This window comes from Anomalospiza imberbis, chromosome 8, assembly GCF_031753505.1.
Source record: "Anomalospiza imberbis isolate Cuckoo-Finch-1a 21T00152 chromosome 8, ASM3175350v1, whole genome shotgun sequence".
In the NCBI taxonomy this organism is placed as follows: domain Eukaryota; kingdom Metazoa; phylum Chordata; class Aves; order Passeriformes; family Viduidae; genus Anomalospiza; species Anomalospiza imberbis.
The window spans coordinates 22,164,405-22,182,532 of record NC_089688.1 but is presented as its reverse complement, the minus strand read 5'-3'; the positions used below and the strand labels follow the sequence as shown (position 1 = coordinate 22,182,532).

Here is an 18,128-nt window from a genome sequence, read left to right as displayed (position 1 = left end):
CAGCTCCTCGGTTCCTCTCGCCCTGGCGGCACGTCCTCGCCCCAAAGAAAGGAGGGCACAAGCGGCTACAGAGGGGAAAGGCCCGGCGGCTCCACCGCCCGACCAGCCCCCGGGGCGCTCGGCCGGCGGCCCCTGCCGCGGGGAGCCCCCCGCCCCGCTCCGCGGCCCCGCTGCCTCCGCGGGAGGCGAAGCCGACCCGCGACCCCGAAGGCGGGGGCGGGTGCGGCCGGGAGGCGGCAGCCACCACGGGGGAAACCCGGCGGGACCCCGGCTCCCCTCCCGGTCCCGGCGGTACCTGCCGAAGCGAAGGGAGCAGCGGGCCAGGTGTCGCCGGGGCTTGGGGCTGCCACTAAGGGCCGGGCTCCGCGGCCAGTGGTCGGCGGGACTCCCTCCCCACCCCGTGCCTCAGTTTCCCCATCCGTAAAACGGGGTTTAAGGGCTCGGAGGGTGGGTCGGGGACGCGGTTCCCCCCGCTGGGGGTTCGCCGCTCCGCGGGCGCGTTGTGGATTGGGAGCGGGCGGGCGAGCCCTCCCGGGACGTGCCAGACATTAAAAGGATTACCGGAGGAGGGGGATGGAGGGGGCCGGAGTTTCGAGAAGGAGTGAGGCTGAGCAAATTCCGCAACCGTGGGTGGGGAGCGGGACACCCCCGATTTCTTCGCGAGCATCCCCGCCGGGCGCTTACCTTGTAGAGCGGGCGGGCGCCCTCAGGGCCGGCGCTGCGGGGCCATGGGGCCGGGCGGCGGCGGGACGGGGCTCAGCCCCGCAGCCCGGGCAGGGCCGCCGAGGGCTGCATTGTTCGGGCGAGCCCCGGCCCTCCCGGCCCCGCCACCTGTTGCGCACCGGGGCGGGGGCTGCGGCGGGGTTGCGGCGGGCGGCCCCCGGGGCCGGTACCTGGCCGGGGCCGGGGCCGGCGCCGCCTGCTCGGCGCTGAGTGACAGCTGCTAATTTGCCGGCCGTGCCCCGCTGCCGGTCCCCGCGCTCCCCGCGCCCTCCTTTATCTTATCAGAGCCCATAATTACAATTGCTATTTTGCTTCCTCGAATCAGCAATCAGCGCTATCTGCCGCCGCTGGAGAGGCAGCTCCTGTCAGCCGCCCCTGAGTGACAGCGCGGCGGCTGCCCCGCCGCACAAGCACACCCACACTCACACACGCGTGCATGGCCCGCCCGCACACACACACAGCCCCGCACACGCCTGTGCAGCCCTCCTGCACACGCACATCCATGCAGGCATCCCTCACTCACGCAGGCTGCACACAGTCCCTTTCATACACACACAGCTGGCACATACGTGCAGCCTTTCCCATGGGGTCCCCTCCTTCTCACTTGCACCCCTCACACACTCTGCACCCCCAGCACAGCTATTCACGCTTTGCTTTGCTTACCCCTGCCCGCAAAACACAACCCTCTGCCTCACACACAATCACACCAGCTGCAGCCACAGGACAGGTCTCTCCCTCACATGCACACTGACACCCAGCCTGTGCACTTCCCCCCTTGCTCAGTCATCCAACAGCCCTAGACATAAGTGCACCAACACCTCTCCCCACCACACAATGTGTCACCCCAAAACTCTGCCTACTGTCACTTCTGGGGATGGATCTCCCAGGGTTCTCACCTGATCTTGCTCAGCATCCTTCACTGCTGAGGGGTGCTGCAGGCAGGCAGGGGGAACCTGGGCACTGCCTAGGCACTGCCCTGTCACACTGACCCCACAGGGCCCAAGGAGAAAACAGTCCCTGCATCAGTATTAACAAACCCAGTACAGCACAGGATGAGCAACTGCCTTGTGCTGGCCAAAATTACCCCAAAATTCGGTTCATTGTTCATTTTCCTTTCCTTTTTTTGGTGCAAAAAGATGTTTCTAAGGATGTTTCCAGTGTGTAGGAAGAAGTCTTGGGCCAAGCCTTCATTTAACTGGAAGCACTTAGGAGGACCACAGGAACAGGCAGGATAGGCACTGAAGATGCTTGGCAGAAGCAGGAGCTGGTTTCCAAGGGCATGACACATTCACACACTCAGTTCATCAGTACAGCACATGATCAGGAAAAAAACCCTCCGGGTTGAGCTGTGTGAACAGCTGATGTACCACAGCACAGGTGAGGTGGTTCCTCCTATTCACCTCTCTGTATTGCCTAAGGAAAACCAGGCAAAATCAGAGCAGGAAAAACTAGAGACTCCTGATGCTCTAAATTAAGGCAATCCATACTTTTTTATATATATAAAAAATCAAGGAATTCAGTCTATTTCCCAGATGCTGCTCTCCTTCACCAGTGGCCACCTCTACTTTATCCCTGGTGGGCACAGGTTCAGGCAGGCACATGTTACCGTGCACATCACAGTCTACTCAATAGCACCATTTCCAGAACAGCCCAGACTGCCTTAAACTGGGAGATTTACGGTGTCCTGTACGGGGTCAGAGGCAGCTGCAAGCTGACAGTCCCGTGTGCCCCCTGCCCTCAGCAAACAGGCTCAAGTGCCAGTCATGGCTGTAAAATCAAGCCAGTGTGGGATCACGCAGGGGTGGCCACACTTTGCCTGACAGGGGATGACAGACGATGCTCCTGTCAGCCATCCTCAGGCCTACAGCCAAAGCCTCCACAGCCCCCATCCTACCCCACCTTTGGGAAGGGAAAAGGAATGAGCAGGTCGGTGACAGCAGCCAGGGACAGGCAGCATCACAGCTGCTGGGCTCACCCCACCCCTGCTGCTGCCTTGGATCATGGCCACAATCTGCTCCTTGCAGGGAAGATGGGGGCCTGCACAGAGGCATTTGCCTTCTTCCTTTGGTGCTTCCCAGCCCACCTGTGTTTGCATCAAGAGTGACACCCCCACCCTCTTTTGTTTTTAAGTAAAAAACTTTTTTGGATAGGCTCTCGCCCATGCCAGGCAGAACAAGGGAAATCTGCCTGCCTGTCAGCTCCTTCACAGGCCATCTGAGATAAGCCCCCTGGTCCACAGGGTGAGGGTCTCCTCCATCCCCTGGCACTGAGGCTAAATGGCTTGTCTGGCTCTCCTGGGGAGAAGAGAAACTCCAGCCCTGTGCTCCTGAGACCAGCTGGGCCTCAAGCCAAACTGCTATGGAGATGGTGGCAGAAAGACCTGGGGACCTGCTGTGCCCCCAGCACACCAAGCAGCCACTGGGCTCTGACACCTGGAAGAGGCTTACCAGCATGGACCCATCAGATCTTGTCCTGCTGTCCCACTGCTCCATTGCCCTGGTCTGCAGAACAGGGACCATGTTTAGGCTGGTCAGATACAGAAGGGTTTTCCTTCAGAGAAGAGCTCATGTTCATGTTCATCGGGGACATTAAACGCTGCAGATGAAGCATTAGCAGCAGAGATGTGAGCTGCAGCCCTCCCATCCCCTTTCCCACAAAACTGAGGCTACCAAGGTGCAGCTACAGGGCTACAACACCAAGAAGCAGGAGCTGAGAGAGGAACCAGGACATAGAGGCATCAGTCCCAGCCTGGCTGGGGTCCAGGCTTGGTCTCAAACTTTGCCCACCTCCTTCACCCCACACAGAACTCCTGGCACCTGGGGTGTGTGGAGGCAGCTCCTGGAGCAGCCTAGACTGAGATAAGACAGGAAGCAGATCAGGAGAGAATTTGAGATGGAAGGAGCAGCAGGTGAGGGACTGTGAGACTCTGGGAGGGGTCTGTGCCTCTCTGTACAGCAGAGGCTGGAGAGGGTGCAGCAGGTGCAAAAGAAAGCTCTTGCCATTCCCCTCATGATGCTCAGCACGCCACCCCCACAACCCAGGGCCACCCCAGCACAATCCCTTCTCTCTTTCAGGATCTCCCTTAGCACATCTGCAGGACAGAGCCAGATTCCATCTCCAACTTCCTGCCTGCTTCTTTATCAGGAAGGATAAATGTCTAGCCCAGTTTTAGCCAGAAATGGTCCACATACACCCCTTTCCTTGTGCAGGATGACAAACAGTGGTGTCAGCTGCTGCTCCCCCAAAGAGGTCAAAGCCAGCAAGGAGCATCAGTCTGAAACCTCTCCACTAGCATCCCTTCTTTCAGAAAGGCAGAGACAAGAAAAACAACACCAACCACAGCTTTAGGGGCAAGCAGTCCAAACTGGGCTGAATGGAGACAAGGCTCCTAGCAAACTGGGAGCTCATATCCTAAGAGGAGTCTAGGAGAATTTGGAGTGAGGGGAGGCCAGCAAAACACCCACAGGAGTTTTGCCTTGAATACCTCTTTCAGGGGGAACTACCAGTGGATAGTTTCAGGGGAAGCCATCAGGTGGAGAAGCAACCAGGACATTGCTGTCACTCACAGAGAGAGGCAGAGTTCCCTGCTCCTGCCAGGCAGGGACATAGACAGGGCCACAGCGCTAATCCCGAGTGATGGAGGAGAGCAGTACCTGCAGCAGCACACAGCAACACTAAACCGGCCAGAGGGCGAGGAGAGCTCCTCTCTACAGGTGCAGAGGGCTCAGACAGTCTGCAGAGCAGTTGCCCGGGGGACTGTGAGAGGTGACAGACAGTGTAGGCAGTAGGGTTGAGGGTTAGCCAAAGGCTGGGACACATAAAGGTGAGGACACAAGTGCAGAAAGCACTGCCCAATACCTGAGCATCTCTCTCTGCTCCAACACCATATGAAAAAGAGCAAAAATGCATAAAACACAGAATCCTGTAATGTTTTACAGCCATGTCTGGGGATGTTTGGCCATAAACCAACTTTTTCCACCCCAAAATAAAAACATGGAGGTTTCCCAGCAAATCAAGAGGGATACTAGCCCACTCCACCCTCACCCTTCCCAGCCCTGTGGCCCAGTGCCCCCAGCCCTGCCTGCTGATCCTTCACTGCGGCTTTAATGGGGCGTTTCAGAGGCAACAGCAGCTCCTCCATGGCTGAGCAGCACGGAGCAGCCTGGGGCAATCCCACTGCTCACCATTAACCTGCCCCCACCCCCCAAAGGGAAGGAACTTGGCGAAACCCCATTGGGATGTGTTACATGGGAATGACCTTGTCTTCACTACCCACAGCACCAAGGCAGCCCCAGGGCAAACGAGGAGCGGGGAGGGGAGACACAGCCCACTCACAATTAATTCTTCTCTCTATTCAATTACTAGCAGCAAGACTGAGGCATGTTTTGTGGGCGGTGGGAGCACCAGGCCAGGATTCTGCCCCTGTGTTCTGGTCACAGACCTCTGGACCCCCTGTGCAGGACCAGACTGGATGAGGTGGCCCTCTCTGGTCACTCTTCAGCAGCCTGTCCTCACAGCTTCGTTTCAGGGAATCAGGCTGACTCCTCTGCCCCTCACCACCTCCTGTCCCTCCTATCCAGCAGCTTTCTAGAAACACAACCTTTGCTTCCATAATTTCAGACTGTGCTCCTGGAATTGCAGGTGTCAATATTGGCTTCACCATCCTCCAGTGGCCACGTGCTGGCTCCCAGGCAGCGATGCTCCTGCAGATCAGAGAAGACAAAGCTGGGCTCTGCTTTCCATCCAGGCTGGGCCATATGGAGGAGAGCTCACCACTCACTACAGCAGGGCTGCCAGCATAGCAGGGGCAGCCTGGGGGCTCAGCATGTGGCAGCTTCACTCCTGGCTCCCAGGCAGAGCAGGGGATCACCCTGTCATCCAGGACAGTCCATGGATGCACACACAGATTTTCCAGTTGTGCTAAGCATCCCCTGCTTTCGGGTCTGTTGAGGCCGATGCTATTCTCATCTCTGACACCCCCACCCAGCACATGGGATAAGCCAGGCACACGGGTAATGATCTGGCAGAGTTGAGCAAGACCAAGAGTCTTGTGGAGGGCACTGAAGGGGAGGCACATGCTCAGGTCCCATCCATCTGCAAGGAAAGAGAACTGGAATGATTTTGTGACTACCCAGCTCAGGAAGGGGTCCATATAGAGACCTTGAGCTAGGCAAGCCAGAAAAAAAGACCAAAGGGTCCCAGTGAGGGCAGTTTGCATGGCATCAGCTCAGGGAGAAGGTGACATCTCCAACCCTGCATGATTTGAACCCGAGGCTGAGTATTTTTGTGCAATTCTGCTCTACATCGAACAGGGGTCAGCAAACAAGCAGACTGCCCAGGAATGGCCATGACACGTGCACAGAGAAGGGGTCACACCCACAGACATGTGGGTGATCACCTGTGTGCTCATGGCACTTGGGCAGCTCCACTCCATTCCTGACCCCCCTGTACAGACCAAACAGCACCTCCAGAACGTGGTCCCAAGACATTCCTGGCTGGCACAACTTCCCCAGCATCATAGCCCCAGCCCAAACTGGGGTCTCCAGCCACACATCATCAGGCAGGGCTGGGAAAGGGGGGGGTCAAAGCCAGGCAGGGTAGGCAGGGGCTCCACTGGCCACCCAGGAAGGTGGGAGCCATCACTCAATGCCAGGTGTCACTGTCCTGTGGGTGGGATGGGGTCTGTGTCTCCTTCAGCATCACGAGTAGCTGAGACAGCGATGCAAAATGCTGTTCCTTTCTTGCCTCATTTCCCAGCCAGCCCCATCAGGTAATTTGGCTTGATTTGGGTCCTCTTAGGAAGAGGACTTCTGCGCCCAGCCCGCGGCGGGGTTAAGCCTAAAACCAACAGCATGGCCCGGGGGGGGGGGGGGTGCTGTACATGGCTGTAACTCTACCTTCGTTTGTTTGCTTACAGCATCCACCCAAAATGCCCGTGTGTGTCTCTGGGCCTCTGTGTCAGTGGCAGCTGAACTGCTGACCCCAGGAGTTTGCAAAACACCAGGGTTATGGCCCCTTTGACATCCCAGCCAAGCAGAGCCACAGCTCATCCTGACCCTGGCCCCGAGGAGCCAGGCCCCAGGGCACCCCACATGGCCCTACAAGAGCTGGGGAGACAGTGGGGCCAGTGGGAGTGGACCCCAAAGGAGTGTTGAGGTGGACACACATGGTGCTTGCTGCTGTCCAGGCTTGGCTGCAGCCCCCCACCTTTGGGGGAGGCAGTCCTCCGTGGACCACCACACCATGGACCTGCCCCAAATCCCCTGCTAGTCCTTATCCATGTCCAGCCCTTCATCTTCTGTCAACCCTACAGCCCCCACCCCACGCTGGGATGGGGACTGGCACAGGAACTGTGCCCCTTGCTATTTTCCATGCCCAGGCCATGCCTGATCTCTATGCTGCCCTGCAGACCTCTGTGTTTTAAGAAGGTGGGGAACATATGGTCACAGGCAAAACAACAGCCAGAGCCTGGAGACAGCCTTTAACTGGTTTCTCCCCAGTACCAGCTGTGGTAGGGAACTTCCTGCCACCCTGGAGTGTGGCCATGGCATGCACAACCCAAGCTGCCATCACGGTGCAGACACCATCTCCAGGATGTGCAGGGGTGGGTCAGGGCTGCAGGGAGTCAACCTAGGCACAGGTGCAAATGCCCAGGGAGTTCAGATGGAGTTTGGCAGCTCTCCAAACATTCTACTTCCATTTTACTCCACAGGAGCCAAAATCCTACCTCCCAATGGCTAAGCCCCACTGCCAGACCATGCTGCCTTCCCCTGTGAGCTGAGCATTAGGAGGTCTAGCAGGACAGACCTGCCACAGACAAGGTCCCTGTCCCCTCTGCTCTCCTCATCCTCTACTCTGACCATCAGCAACAACCCTTCCTATCCAGCCCCAAAAACCTCATGCACTGCGGCTCGGGGGTCTTTGCCTGCCTAAGAGCCTGTCAGGGGAGCAGGGAATGGAGGTATGGAGTAGTGTGAGGTGTCCCCCAGGCCCTGTGCAGAGACATCACCAACAAGGATACCACAGAAGATAAATCCTGCCCATCCAGACTAGGGCTCTGCCACTGCCATCCCTGAGAGAGAAACTCTGAGAGATCCTAAATCCCCTTGGGACACAGCCCAGATGCTCCAAGCAGGCCCTGCTCCCCTGGATGCCACCAGCCTGGCAGGGATGTGTGGCCAGTAGTGACAGTTCTGCCAGTGTCAGGGACAGCCCAGACCAGAGTGATTAGATTGCACCTCTAGGGGTTGGAGGGCAGGACACCTGCAACCTCCGGGCATATTGACTGCAGGTGCTGAGCACAGAGCTGCCAACCCTGCCCTGATGTGTGGGGCTGTGCAGGGGAGGGGCTCAGGAGGGGACGGTGTGGGACAGCTGCAGGGAGCCTCAACCCAGGCTATCTTGCATGGAGCTCTCTGCCACGGCCCAAACATATTCACTTTTAGCACCTGCTTTACGTGTCTGTGAGTGTCTGAATTTAAACCCATTCAACCCCTGCTCCAACATTATCCCGTGCTTCTCCAGCTGTGCCCTTCCTGCACAACAAAAAGCCACAGCTGCCACAGCAGCACCTTCATGGAAACAGCCCCTTCTTGCATTCTGGGCAGGCCTGTGGGACTGGGGACACGAGTCCACATCACAAGCAGCCACATTATCACAGCCTGCCACCACCCCAGGCATGAGCTAACTCCTGTGCCAGGATGTGAATCCAGACATCTGCTGTGGAACTGGGAGCAGGAAGAACCTCTTCTCCTCCCACAGAACACTCAGTGTGTGAACAACCACACATCCAAGCTCTCAATAAACTTGAGGCAGCCTGGGGAGGACCCAGCACGTGTCTGAGCACCAGCATGCAGGAGATTACACCAAACCTGAGCTTCAGTTTTTCCAGCAGAGAAGGCCATTCCCACACATTGCATCAGCACCATTTCCCTTTGCAAGGCATATTGATGGGAAGAGGATGGAAATTGCTGGCAGTCTGGCCCTTCCAGATCCTGTTGCTGCCTCCCTTGCTTGCAATCTGTCCTCAGCTCAGCTCTACCAGGGCCTGCCCACTGCCGGCAGGATGGAACAGGGATGGCAGAGTCAGCTGACACTTCAGAGAACAGCACACTCATCACACCCACCATCAGGCTAGTCCCAGCTAAAGGTGGCTCTGCTGGCCCTTTTTCTGGCTCCTGCTGCCACCAGGGTGCCCCATGGCTGTCTGCCCACTTTGCAGAGCTGCTGCACCCCAAGATAATGGGATGCTGGATCTCCTGGGGTGTCCCCCTCGCTTCCTTCAAAGCCCAGGCAGCCAAGACTCAAAGAGCTTTACCCTGGATCAGCGTGGGAACCAGCAACAGGGAGCTCATGGAGCAGGGGACCAGCCCCACCTACAGCACAGTCACAGCTGTGCTTCTCAGCCGTCCTAGGGCCGTGGTCTAAGCCACAGAGAGTTGAAACCCAGCCAGAACTATGATGGGGCAGGACCCGCTGGGGCATCAAAAGGAAAACCACTTCCTGGCCACGCTCAGCAGAGCAGTTCCCCATCCTGCTCCTCCATCCCTGAAATACCAACTCAAACCTGACCTCTGAAATCAAAGCATCCTCTGGGAGCTGCTGGCCTGGCCCAGCCACCCAACAGGAGGAGGCAGCCAAGCCCCAGCCTAGCAACGCTGCACCTGAGCCAGGCCCTGCAGCAAGCAGCCTGAGCCTCTCACCAGGAGCAGCAGGATGGTTTGGGAGGGCTGTGTAGTGTGTGGCACCATGGGTGCACAGCCATGCTCATCATGCATGATGAGCTCCATCCATATTAAGCTCCATTTCTCTGCTGCATGGGCAGGGTTACCCACTGCTGCCAGAGAAGGGAGGGATTCATCACAAGCTGTATCAGCATGCAGAGCCCTGAAGCAGCAGATGCAGGGGGTGCTCAGATCAAATCAACTCCCAGAGCAATTCTAGAGCCACTTGGACTGGGGCATCATTTGGGTCCCCAGGTACTGGCACCTCCACCCCCTGTTGGGAGAGTGATGGGCTCCACACCCTTGGGTGTGTCTCCAGCATGGGGAGCTCACGTATGTTCATAGAAACACAACAACTCGATTACCCCCTCACCCTATGGAAGACAATGCAGCCCTCACACCAGGAGCCCCATGCTTCACTCCCCGTGCACTGAAAGCCTCCTGCCCCCCACCAGCACTGAGTATCCCCCAGCCCGGCCATGCCCGAGCCCACCTGCTCTTAGACAGCCCTGTTTGTTTGCCCAAGGTATTTGCAGCCGGGGGCACCTGCTTTGATACCATCAGCTCCACGAAGGAAGCTGCTCACCTAGCGTGACCCCTGTAATCCCATCCTTCCCCATTAAGTGCTGTGTGAGCGCATCCCCCCTCCCAGCCTCCTGACATTTCAGCATTTATCTCCCTCTCCCCAAGCTGAGCACATCAAGACTGTGACATTGCTGGGGAGCAGGAAGCAAACCTCCCAAAGTCACTTAGAAAGGGGCTTGGCAGTGCCAACACACCCCAGACTCTCTTATTGCTCCCTCTGTTGGGGGCATCCACTTCCCATGGCATTGCCCTACAGCAGCACTGGGGACAGCCAGCACTCGTGGAAAGACCTTGAGCTGAGCTGGTCCTACACTGGGGTGCACAAGCTTTGTTTCCTCAAGCCTCCTGCCACCACCCTCATGTCCCCCATGGTGCCACCTTTGCCCCCTGCCAGGACAGTCCTGCCTGCCTCTGTTCCAGCTGCCTAGACACCCTGAAGTACACACACCAGCAGCCTGAAATAATCTCCTTTTACTGTTGAAGAAGCCAAATGCTCCTTCTCACTAGCCAACACAGCCTCTTCCACTCTGTGTGAAGCAACATTATCACCCTCCCAGGACTGAGCAGTGCCCATTCCCTCCACTCATCACTCCCCATCGGGCTTGGAAGCAGCTGCCTCCCCCAACCCTTCCTTCCAAGAGTGCCTTGTTAAAAATGATCTCCTGGCTCCCGTTCCCCTGCATTCCCACGGAGCACAAGCACAGACAAAGTCTGGCAGACAGATTATCCCTGACCCCTTCCAGGTGCACATAGCCAGGGAAATCTGCAAGGTGATGGGGTGCCAGTCCTGGCCGGAGCTGGGCACTGTCCTAGCGCTGTCCCAGCCACGGCTACATCCGAAGCCCAGGACTCCTTTCCCGTACCATCAGCACAGGGCACTGGTGCGCTGTGCCCACCGACACCTCTCCAATATCCACTGCCCCACAGGGAGGATGCTACTGCCTCCCTTCACCCAGCTCAGCTGCTGCAATGTCCCGCTACTTAGGAACTTTCCGGGGTAACGGGATTTGCCGAGAGATCCGACCGCGCCTGTGGGCACGGGCACCGAGCGCCAGCCCCGGGCACACGGGATGGCGGAGGGGGGGGACACCGCACCCCCCCGGGGGACAGGACCCCTGCCAGCCGCACCCGCCTTCTCACAGGAAAGGAGGAGCAGCAGGGCGGGATGCCCTTTGCCCCTGCCGGGGGAGGGCGGCCATGCGCCGGGAGAGCCCCCGCGGCCCGGGCAGCCGGAGCGGGAGCGGCGGGCCGCGGTGTCCCGGGGCGGGCCGCGGTGTCCCGGGGCGGGCCGCGGTGCCCCGGTGTGCCGGTGTCGGCCGCGGTGCCCCGGTGTCCCGGTGTCGGCCGCGGTGTCCCGGTGTCCCGGGGCGGGCCGCGCTGTCCCGGTGTCCCGGTGTCCCGGGGCGGGCCGCGGTGTCCCGCTGTCCCGGTGTCCCGGGGCGGGCCGCGCTGTCCCGGTGTCCCGGTGTCCCGGGGCGGGCCGCGCTGTCCCGGTGCCCCGGTGTCCCGGGGCGGGCCGCGGTGTCCCGCTGTCCCGGTGTCCCGGGGCGGGCCGCGCTGTCCCGCTGTCCCGGTGTCCCGGGGCGGGCCGCGGTGTCCCGCTGTCCCGGTGTCCCGGGGCGGGCCGCGCTGTCCCGCTGTCCCGGTGTCCCGGGGCGGGCCGCGCTGTCCCGGTGCCCCGGTGTCCCGGGGCGGGCCGCGCTGTCCCGGTGTCCCGGGGCGGGCCGCGCTGTCCCGGTGCCCCGCTGTCCCGGGGCGGGCCGCGGTGCCCGCCTGCCCCCTGGCGGTGCCGCACTGGCCCCCGCCGCCTCTCCAGCCGCCGGCACCCTCCCCCCGCGCTGCTGCGGGGACCGTGCACGAAGCAGGGGCTTCAGCTCCCCCGAGCCGGCTTTCTCCGCTGGTGCCCCCCAGGCAGCCGAGGTCGCGTTCCCCGGAGCTGGAATGCCAGCGGTCTTGGAGTCATGGCATTTTTTGGGTTGGAAGGGACTTACAAAGGCCATCCAGTGTAACCCCTCTGCCATGGACAGGGGTATCTTTAACTAGATCAGGTTGCTCAGAGCCCTGTTCAACCTGATCTTGAATGTTTTTGGGATGGGGCATCTACTGCTTCTCTGGGCAATCTGTGCCATTGTTTTACCACCCTCAAGGGTGGTAAAAAACCCCTTCTTCCTTATATTTGATTTAAATAAACCCTTTTAGTTTAAAATTATTACCCCTTGTCCCACCTCAACAGGCCCTGCTAAAACATCTGTCCCCATATTTCTTACAAGCCCCCTTTAAGCACCAAAATGCCACAGAAAGATCTCCCCAGAGCCAACTCTTCTTAAGTCCTTTTCTCTTTGCTGCTAGGGGCTTTGAAGCCTCATTCTGAGAGCTAAGCAAAGTCTGTTTGGGGCCAGAAGGAAACAGTGGGTAGGTGCAAAGGAGCTGCACAGGTTCCAGAGGAGAGAAACATAATCTAGAAAATAGCCTGAGCTAAGGATCCATCCTGGATTTCCTACATGAGTCCAGGCTACTGAGAAACTCACTGTCCCAGGGCATCAACAGAGCCAGCATGCCAAAACAGACCATGGTGCTTCTCAGGGACAACATCCAGTGTCTCAGACAGGAGGACTGGGACAGGCATTGACACATGGGCCAAGAATGCAAGACTGATTGCAGAGAATCTGCCAGAGAAACATTTAAGGGCAGAACCAGTCACCATGGGTGAGAAATGCCACCTGGCTGAAATGCAGAAAGGATCAAGCCCTCTCCAGGTACCCAGGCCTGGGGGAACACAACTCCTCAGCAAAGGCCACAGCTCAAACTTGCCCCACTGAAGTGTGCATGGGAAGAACCTGCCAGCCAGCAGGGAACGGACTTTTCTTCAGACCTGATGCCTGAGAGATCTTTATTGAGTGTAAGAACAGTTCTTTACAATGCAGATTGACCCAGAACCTCCCCCAAATCAGAGAGGCTGTGAGCTCCCACCCCACCATAACTGCAGTTGAGAACAGAGCTTTCACACTTCCAAGTATATAAAAACCACCAAACTGTGAGTAAGCAAAAGCAAACACATTAGAATCAGTGAAAGTGCCTGTCCCACACTGGCTTTATCTGCTGGAGAAGGGGCCAGGACTGAGTGTTGCACAGCCAGGGAAATTTGGAACACAGAGCAGAGGTCCAGGACAGCAAAAAGGCACAGGATAAGGATCACCCCCTCCATCCCTAACTCCCAGAACAGGGATCAGAGAGAGGGGATATACCAGCAGCATCCATCCAGTTTTGGGATCCACCCTCCCAGGGCTGTGTGAAAGGAAACACCTCAGTGCTGGGAGCAGACCCTGCTCCCCAGAGAGTTAAAACAGCATTAAAAAACAAAACAAACAAACAAAAAAATGCAGCAAATGTTGAGGTCATGGCAACAGGTGTCCAAGATAAAAACCATCCAGGGAGAGAAGTCCCAGTGAGTACCTAGGGGAAGAACCAGGTTGAGATCAGCAGACTTCAGCAGCACATTCCACCCACACTTGCCACAGCAGTACCACAGCCACCCAGATCCTTACTCCAAGGCAGCCTGGCCCCTCACCTTGCCTGGAGACAAGTTACTCCTTCCTCCTCCTCCTACTTCTTGGCTGGCGTAATAGGAGGAAGCTCCTCCTCATCCTCCTCAGACAAGTCATCGTCCTCCTCAAAGGAAGCATCTTCCCTGTGCACTGGGACACACAAGTAACTGTTACTCACCAATGTGTGTCTGTGCAAATACAACTGGCCCATGAGACACCCCAAGAGCAGAGCAGCCCAAGGAGCTCTAAAGCAGCTTTCACAGCAGCTAGCAGTGGGAAATAAGCAGTATCCCAGCTGGAGGGAAGTCTCAGAGGAGAATGGCGACAGCCAGACATGAGAAAAGGGGACAGTTTGAGACATCCAAACCCCTTTTCCCATGCAAAGCCTTATGGTAGGGAAGGAATCCCTGCACTGAGATGGCCCCTGGGAACCAGCACAAAGGAGGGACAGCATGCCTGCCAGGTAGCACCCAGTGCATCTCCCAGCAGCTCCCTGGCCATTGTTGACTCTGGAGCCCCTTCATACCCCTCACTCCTCCCAGGCTTTCCCCCACCCTTTAGTGCTTACTGATCCTGTGCCAGCCGGCGAGGTGCACTGGCCCAGAGCCTGCTGCCAGGCGAAAGGTCACTGGAGGCTGCAGCTTGAAGTTGTCCAGATTCAGCTGCAAAGAGCAGAGATGGAGCTGAGTTAGGGGCAGAGGCAAAAAGCAGAATATTCTGTAGTTCCCAGTACAGCACACGTCCGTCTGAGGGCACCTGCATCTAGGCCAAGGGTACCCAGGGCATTTCCCTGTGAGCTGCAGATCCTAGATCGGGATCCACAAACATCCAGAGCTGTCCTGTTCCCTGCAGCCATCCACCCCCGAGTCTTCAAATCAGCCTCTTACCAAGGGCTGGCATGACAACTTCAGGTTTGCCACAGGCACAGCGATCTCTTGGTTCTCATGGTTTCGCCCAACGACTTCCACCACATTGCACTCGTCCTTGGCACCATCAGTGAGGCAGACCTGGGTGGGAGTGGAGATTGTGAACAAATGCTCTCCCAAGGGACACATCTGGGATGGCTGGAGCTCTCCACAGGACAAGTAACCCACAGCAATGCTACCAGCCCAGATGTCATGCAAGGTGTGGGGATACTGCTCCACAAAACAGGGAGAGCACTGAAAAAACCCCATAGCAATTGTCCCCTGACTGCCCCAGAGAGGGCTCTGTGCCTTCCCCAGCTGCAGCAGCTGTTACTGCAGTCACCTAAAGCGATGGCACCCGGGCTGCATTTTCTACTGATATGATCCATGCTGACAGGTTCTGTGCTCCCAGGATGAGCCAGGAATGAAGCCCTGTACCTATGTGGGCTTGGGTGCAACAAACCAGAGACCCAGCTGGTGTGGAACTGGTGTGAAGCTCCAGCAAGGTCAAATACAAGGGAAAATTTTTTTCTTCACCACCTGCCTGGAGCATTCCCCTACTCAGCAGTCTCCTGCCACCACTGGCTTTGCACAAGCACCTCCGTATGATGGATAAATGTGACCACTCCGTGTCGTGACCTGAGAGCAGCCAGTCCTGGGACCTCAGCCAAGGGAGTCCCCTGATCCAGCCCAGCCAAGAAAGGAGGATGAGCCTGGAAAAGGGGCATAAGGCTATGGGCAACTACAGGAGAGAACAAGCACAGTTAATTCACATTTCTCTTACCACAGACAGTGCTAAAATGTGGTCAGAGTCATCTTCTTCATCCACCTGAAATGTGTAGGATTTGGTACTGGCAGTCAGCTCACAGCCTAGAAGGAGGAGATTAAAAAATCAGTAGCAAGTATTAAACAACAGTCACTACAGGCAAAGGGTCCTGAGGAGGAGCCCTGACCAGGCATGCACATAGAATCCCTAAAACTCTCTATTTTCTCATGTGAGGAGCAGCATCAGACCAGGGCACCCTGGGCTTCAGGGTCCCAGAAAACTACACATCTGCCTCTGCACTCTGTCCCTCATGCAGGGACAAAACCTGGTGTCCCCAAAGCAGGCTGCCATGAAGCAATGCCCATGGGCACCCAAGGTTCCCAAGCACTGGCAGGGCAAGGGTTAGGGTTCTTCCCTTCTAGAGAGCAGAACAGTCAGGGCACACCACTGTGGGAAACAGGAGAGCACAAACAAAACAGTGATTCTGCTCATGCCATCGCTAGTACAACTTTTTCTTGGATGGGAAGTCTGGAAGCAGAGACAGACACAGAGTGCCAGACCTGAATGATGAGGCACAACCCAAGGGGAGGATGCCAGGCCAAGGCTGCAGGGAGCTGGAGACCCTCAAGAGAAGTTTTGAGACATATTTTATTACATACTTCTTCAGACAGTTACAAAAACAAGGGAGATACATAACTACGTGCTTAGCTCTTAGGATGAGGATTCAGCCGACCAAAGGGAGGGACTAAACTGCCCTGGGTACATTTACTTATTGCAGGATGATTCACCAACGTGAGGCTGATCGGAAAACCAGAGCTGAGCGCTGCGTACCAGTGCCGGCATTTCCAAGGGAGAAGAATCAGCCTCCACGAGCACATGCCGGGGCGGGACCGCTTTCTTCCCATGCTTATATATTGCACTTACCGCGGGGAGGACCAAACGCCAGGCGCATGAAAGGCCTGGGGAGCTGTAGCTCCGCTCCTCCCCCAGCGCAGCGTGCGCTGAGCCGCGCTGCCGGGGCTGGGCTGGCCGCGGCCCGCACACGCGATTGAGAGCAGCGCAGGGCCCGTGTGGCCCGGCAGAAACCCCTCCCAGGAGGAGGGACACGGCCCCACCGCCCTGCGACAGGCGCCCACGAAACGCTGACGTGGGAGCGCGGGGGATTAACCGGAGGAGCGGGAGAGGCCGGCTCCAACCCACCGTCCCATTAATCCCAGGTCTCTGAAGCCGCCAGAAAACCAAGACCCCACGCGGCTCCTCCCAAAACCGCCCCGCGACCCCCAGCATGTGCCTGTTGCCTCCCAAGCCCGGTCATACACGTGTCTCTCCATACTCTCCTTCCCCCACGGCGCGTTAATGCCCTCCACGTGTCTCTCCATACCCCGTGTCTCTCTTGCCTCCTTCCCCCCACAATGTCTCTGCTGCCCCCAGGTCTCTCTTTCACACCTCACCCCGGTCTTACTGCCCCACACGTGTGTCCCCCCCCACCCCACGTGTCTTTCCAGCCTCCACGCCGTCCCCATTACCCACCAAAGTCTCTTTCTGCCCGTCTCTCTCCTGTCCCCTAATAATTGGCCCAACGTGTCTCTCCTGCCCCCAGCTCTCTCTTACGTCTCTCTCGTACCCACACCCCCGCCTCGTGTGTCACCTCCCTAACTCATCTATGAGCCCCCACGTGTCTCTCCCTCCCCCTGGCCCGTGTCCCCGTAGCCCTGGCCCGGGGCCGCTCACCGAAGAGGACGCTGCCGGGACAGGCGGGCCCGTGCGGCTCCATGAGGCGGCGGCGCTGGAAAGGGTCTGGGAGCGGGGCGGGCCGTGCCGAGCCGCCCCGCCCCGCCCCGCGCCCGCCCCCGGGGACCGAACCAAAGGGTCCTGCGGCAGCGCCCCGCCGGATACCTTAATTCGGGTATTTCCTGGCCATCCTGGGCCTTCAGCATTTGCTGACCCCACCGCAAGCTGCGGAAACGACACATCGGAAAAACGGCCCTTACTCCTGGCTGCTCACCTATCGCCCTTCTCCCTGAGCACCATCCCGGCCCACGGCAGCAGCCGCCCCAGCACTGGGGAGGAGACACAGGGCACATACAGAGCCAGGAGGCTGAGGGCATAAAGAGGGCTGCCGGGGGGACAGGAGATTGACAAGGGTGGAGGGCGGACCACATCGGCAGGACCTGTTCATCTCTATCCCTTTAAGCATGAGCAAGAGCAGCGTGACCTGACACGGGGGACTGCGGCACAGGAGTGTTTGAGCACAGAAGGCAACATCCTACTTCAAAATCTACGGTGAGGAGGAGAGGGCTGGACCGGCCTTTCAAAGCAGAAAGGGAAGCAATCTGCTTATGCTGCAGAGGAGCAGCCAAATGAAAACAAACCCCACCGACAACGAGCTCACACTGCCTTCTGGGGACAAACCTGGCTCTGCTCTTACTGCAGAGACCTCTGCCAGCCAGCCACTCGCTTTGCTTGAACTGGAGTAGGTTGAAGGAAAACCTGACTGAAGAGGTTTGAAAAGCTGAACCAGGTCCCAGAAAGAAGCAACTGCTCGTGCAGCAATGGTTACACAAGCACACCCATGTGCTTCTCAGCAGCTGCTCTGCGCAGCCACCTGACCCTACCTGACTTGTCTGCAGCCACCACCCTGGAGCAAGGGAGGCAGGAGCATCCATTACTGCATTATGCTCCCTTAAAGGAAAAGTCTGGTGCAAAATCAGAGCCCAATCCCTTTTCCCAGGCCAAGATGTGTTCTACAGAGACAAGTCTGTCATAAACTCATGAAATAGGCTTTAAGAAAACAATCAGCTATGTGCAACACAGTATTTGTTTTAAGAGAACATTTACTGGGCCAGAAGAAAAGTTTTCACCTTGTAACTTTTCCCTGCTT

General features: G+C 57.8%; 1 protein-coding gene across 1 annotated transcript; it reads right to left on the bottom strand.

Moving 5' to 3' along the window:
- Positions 1 to 12,396: 12,396 nt before the first annotated feature.
- Positions 12,397 to 17,183, bottom strand: NPM3 (nucleophosmin/nucleoplasmin 3). Its single transcript, XM_068197901.1, is given in 6 exon segments — positions 12,397 to 13,484; positions 13,600 to 13,726; positions 14,145 to 14,238; positions 14,464 to 14,583; positions 15,266 to 15,351; positions 16,979 to 17,183. Coding segments are annotated over 5 exon segments (582 nt in total). The 5' UTR covers positions 17,169 to 17,183; the 3' UTR covers positions 12,397 to 13,484; positions 13,600 to 13,634.
- Between the last annotated feature and the right edge of the window lie 945 nt (positions 17,184 to 18,128).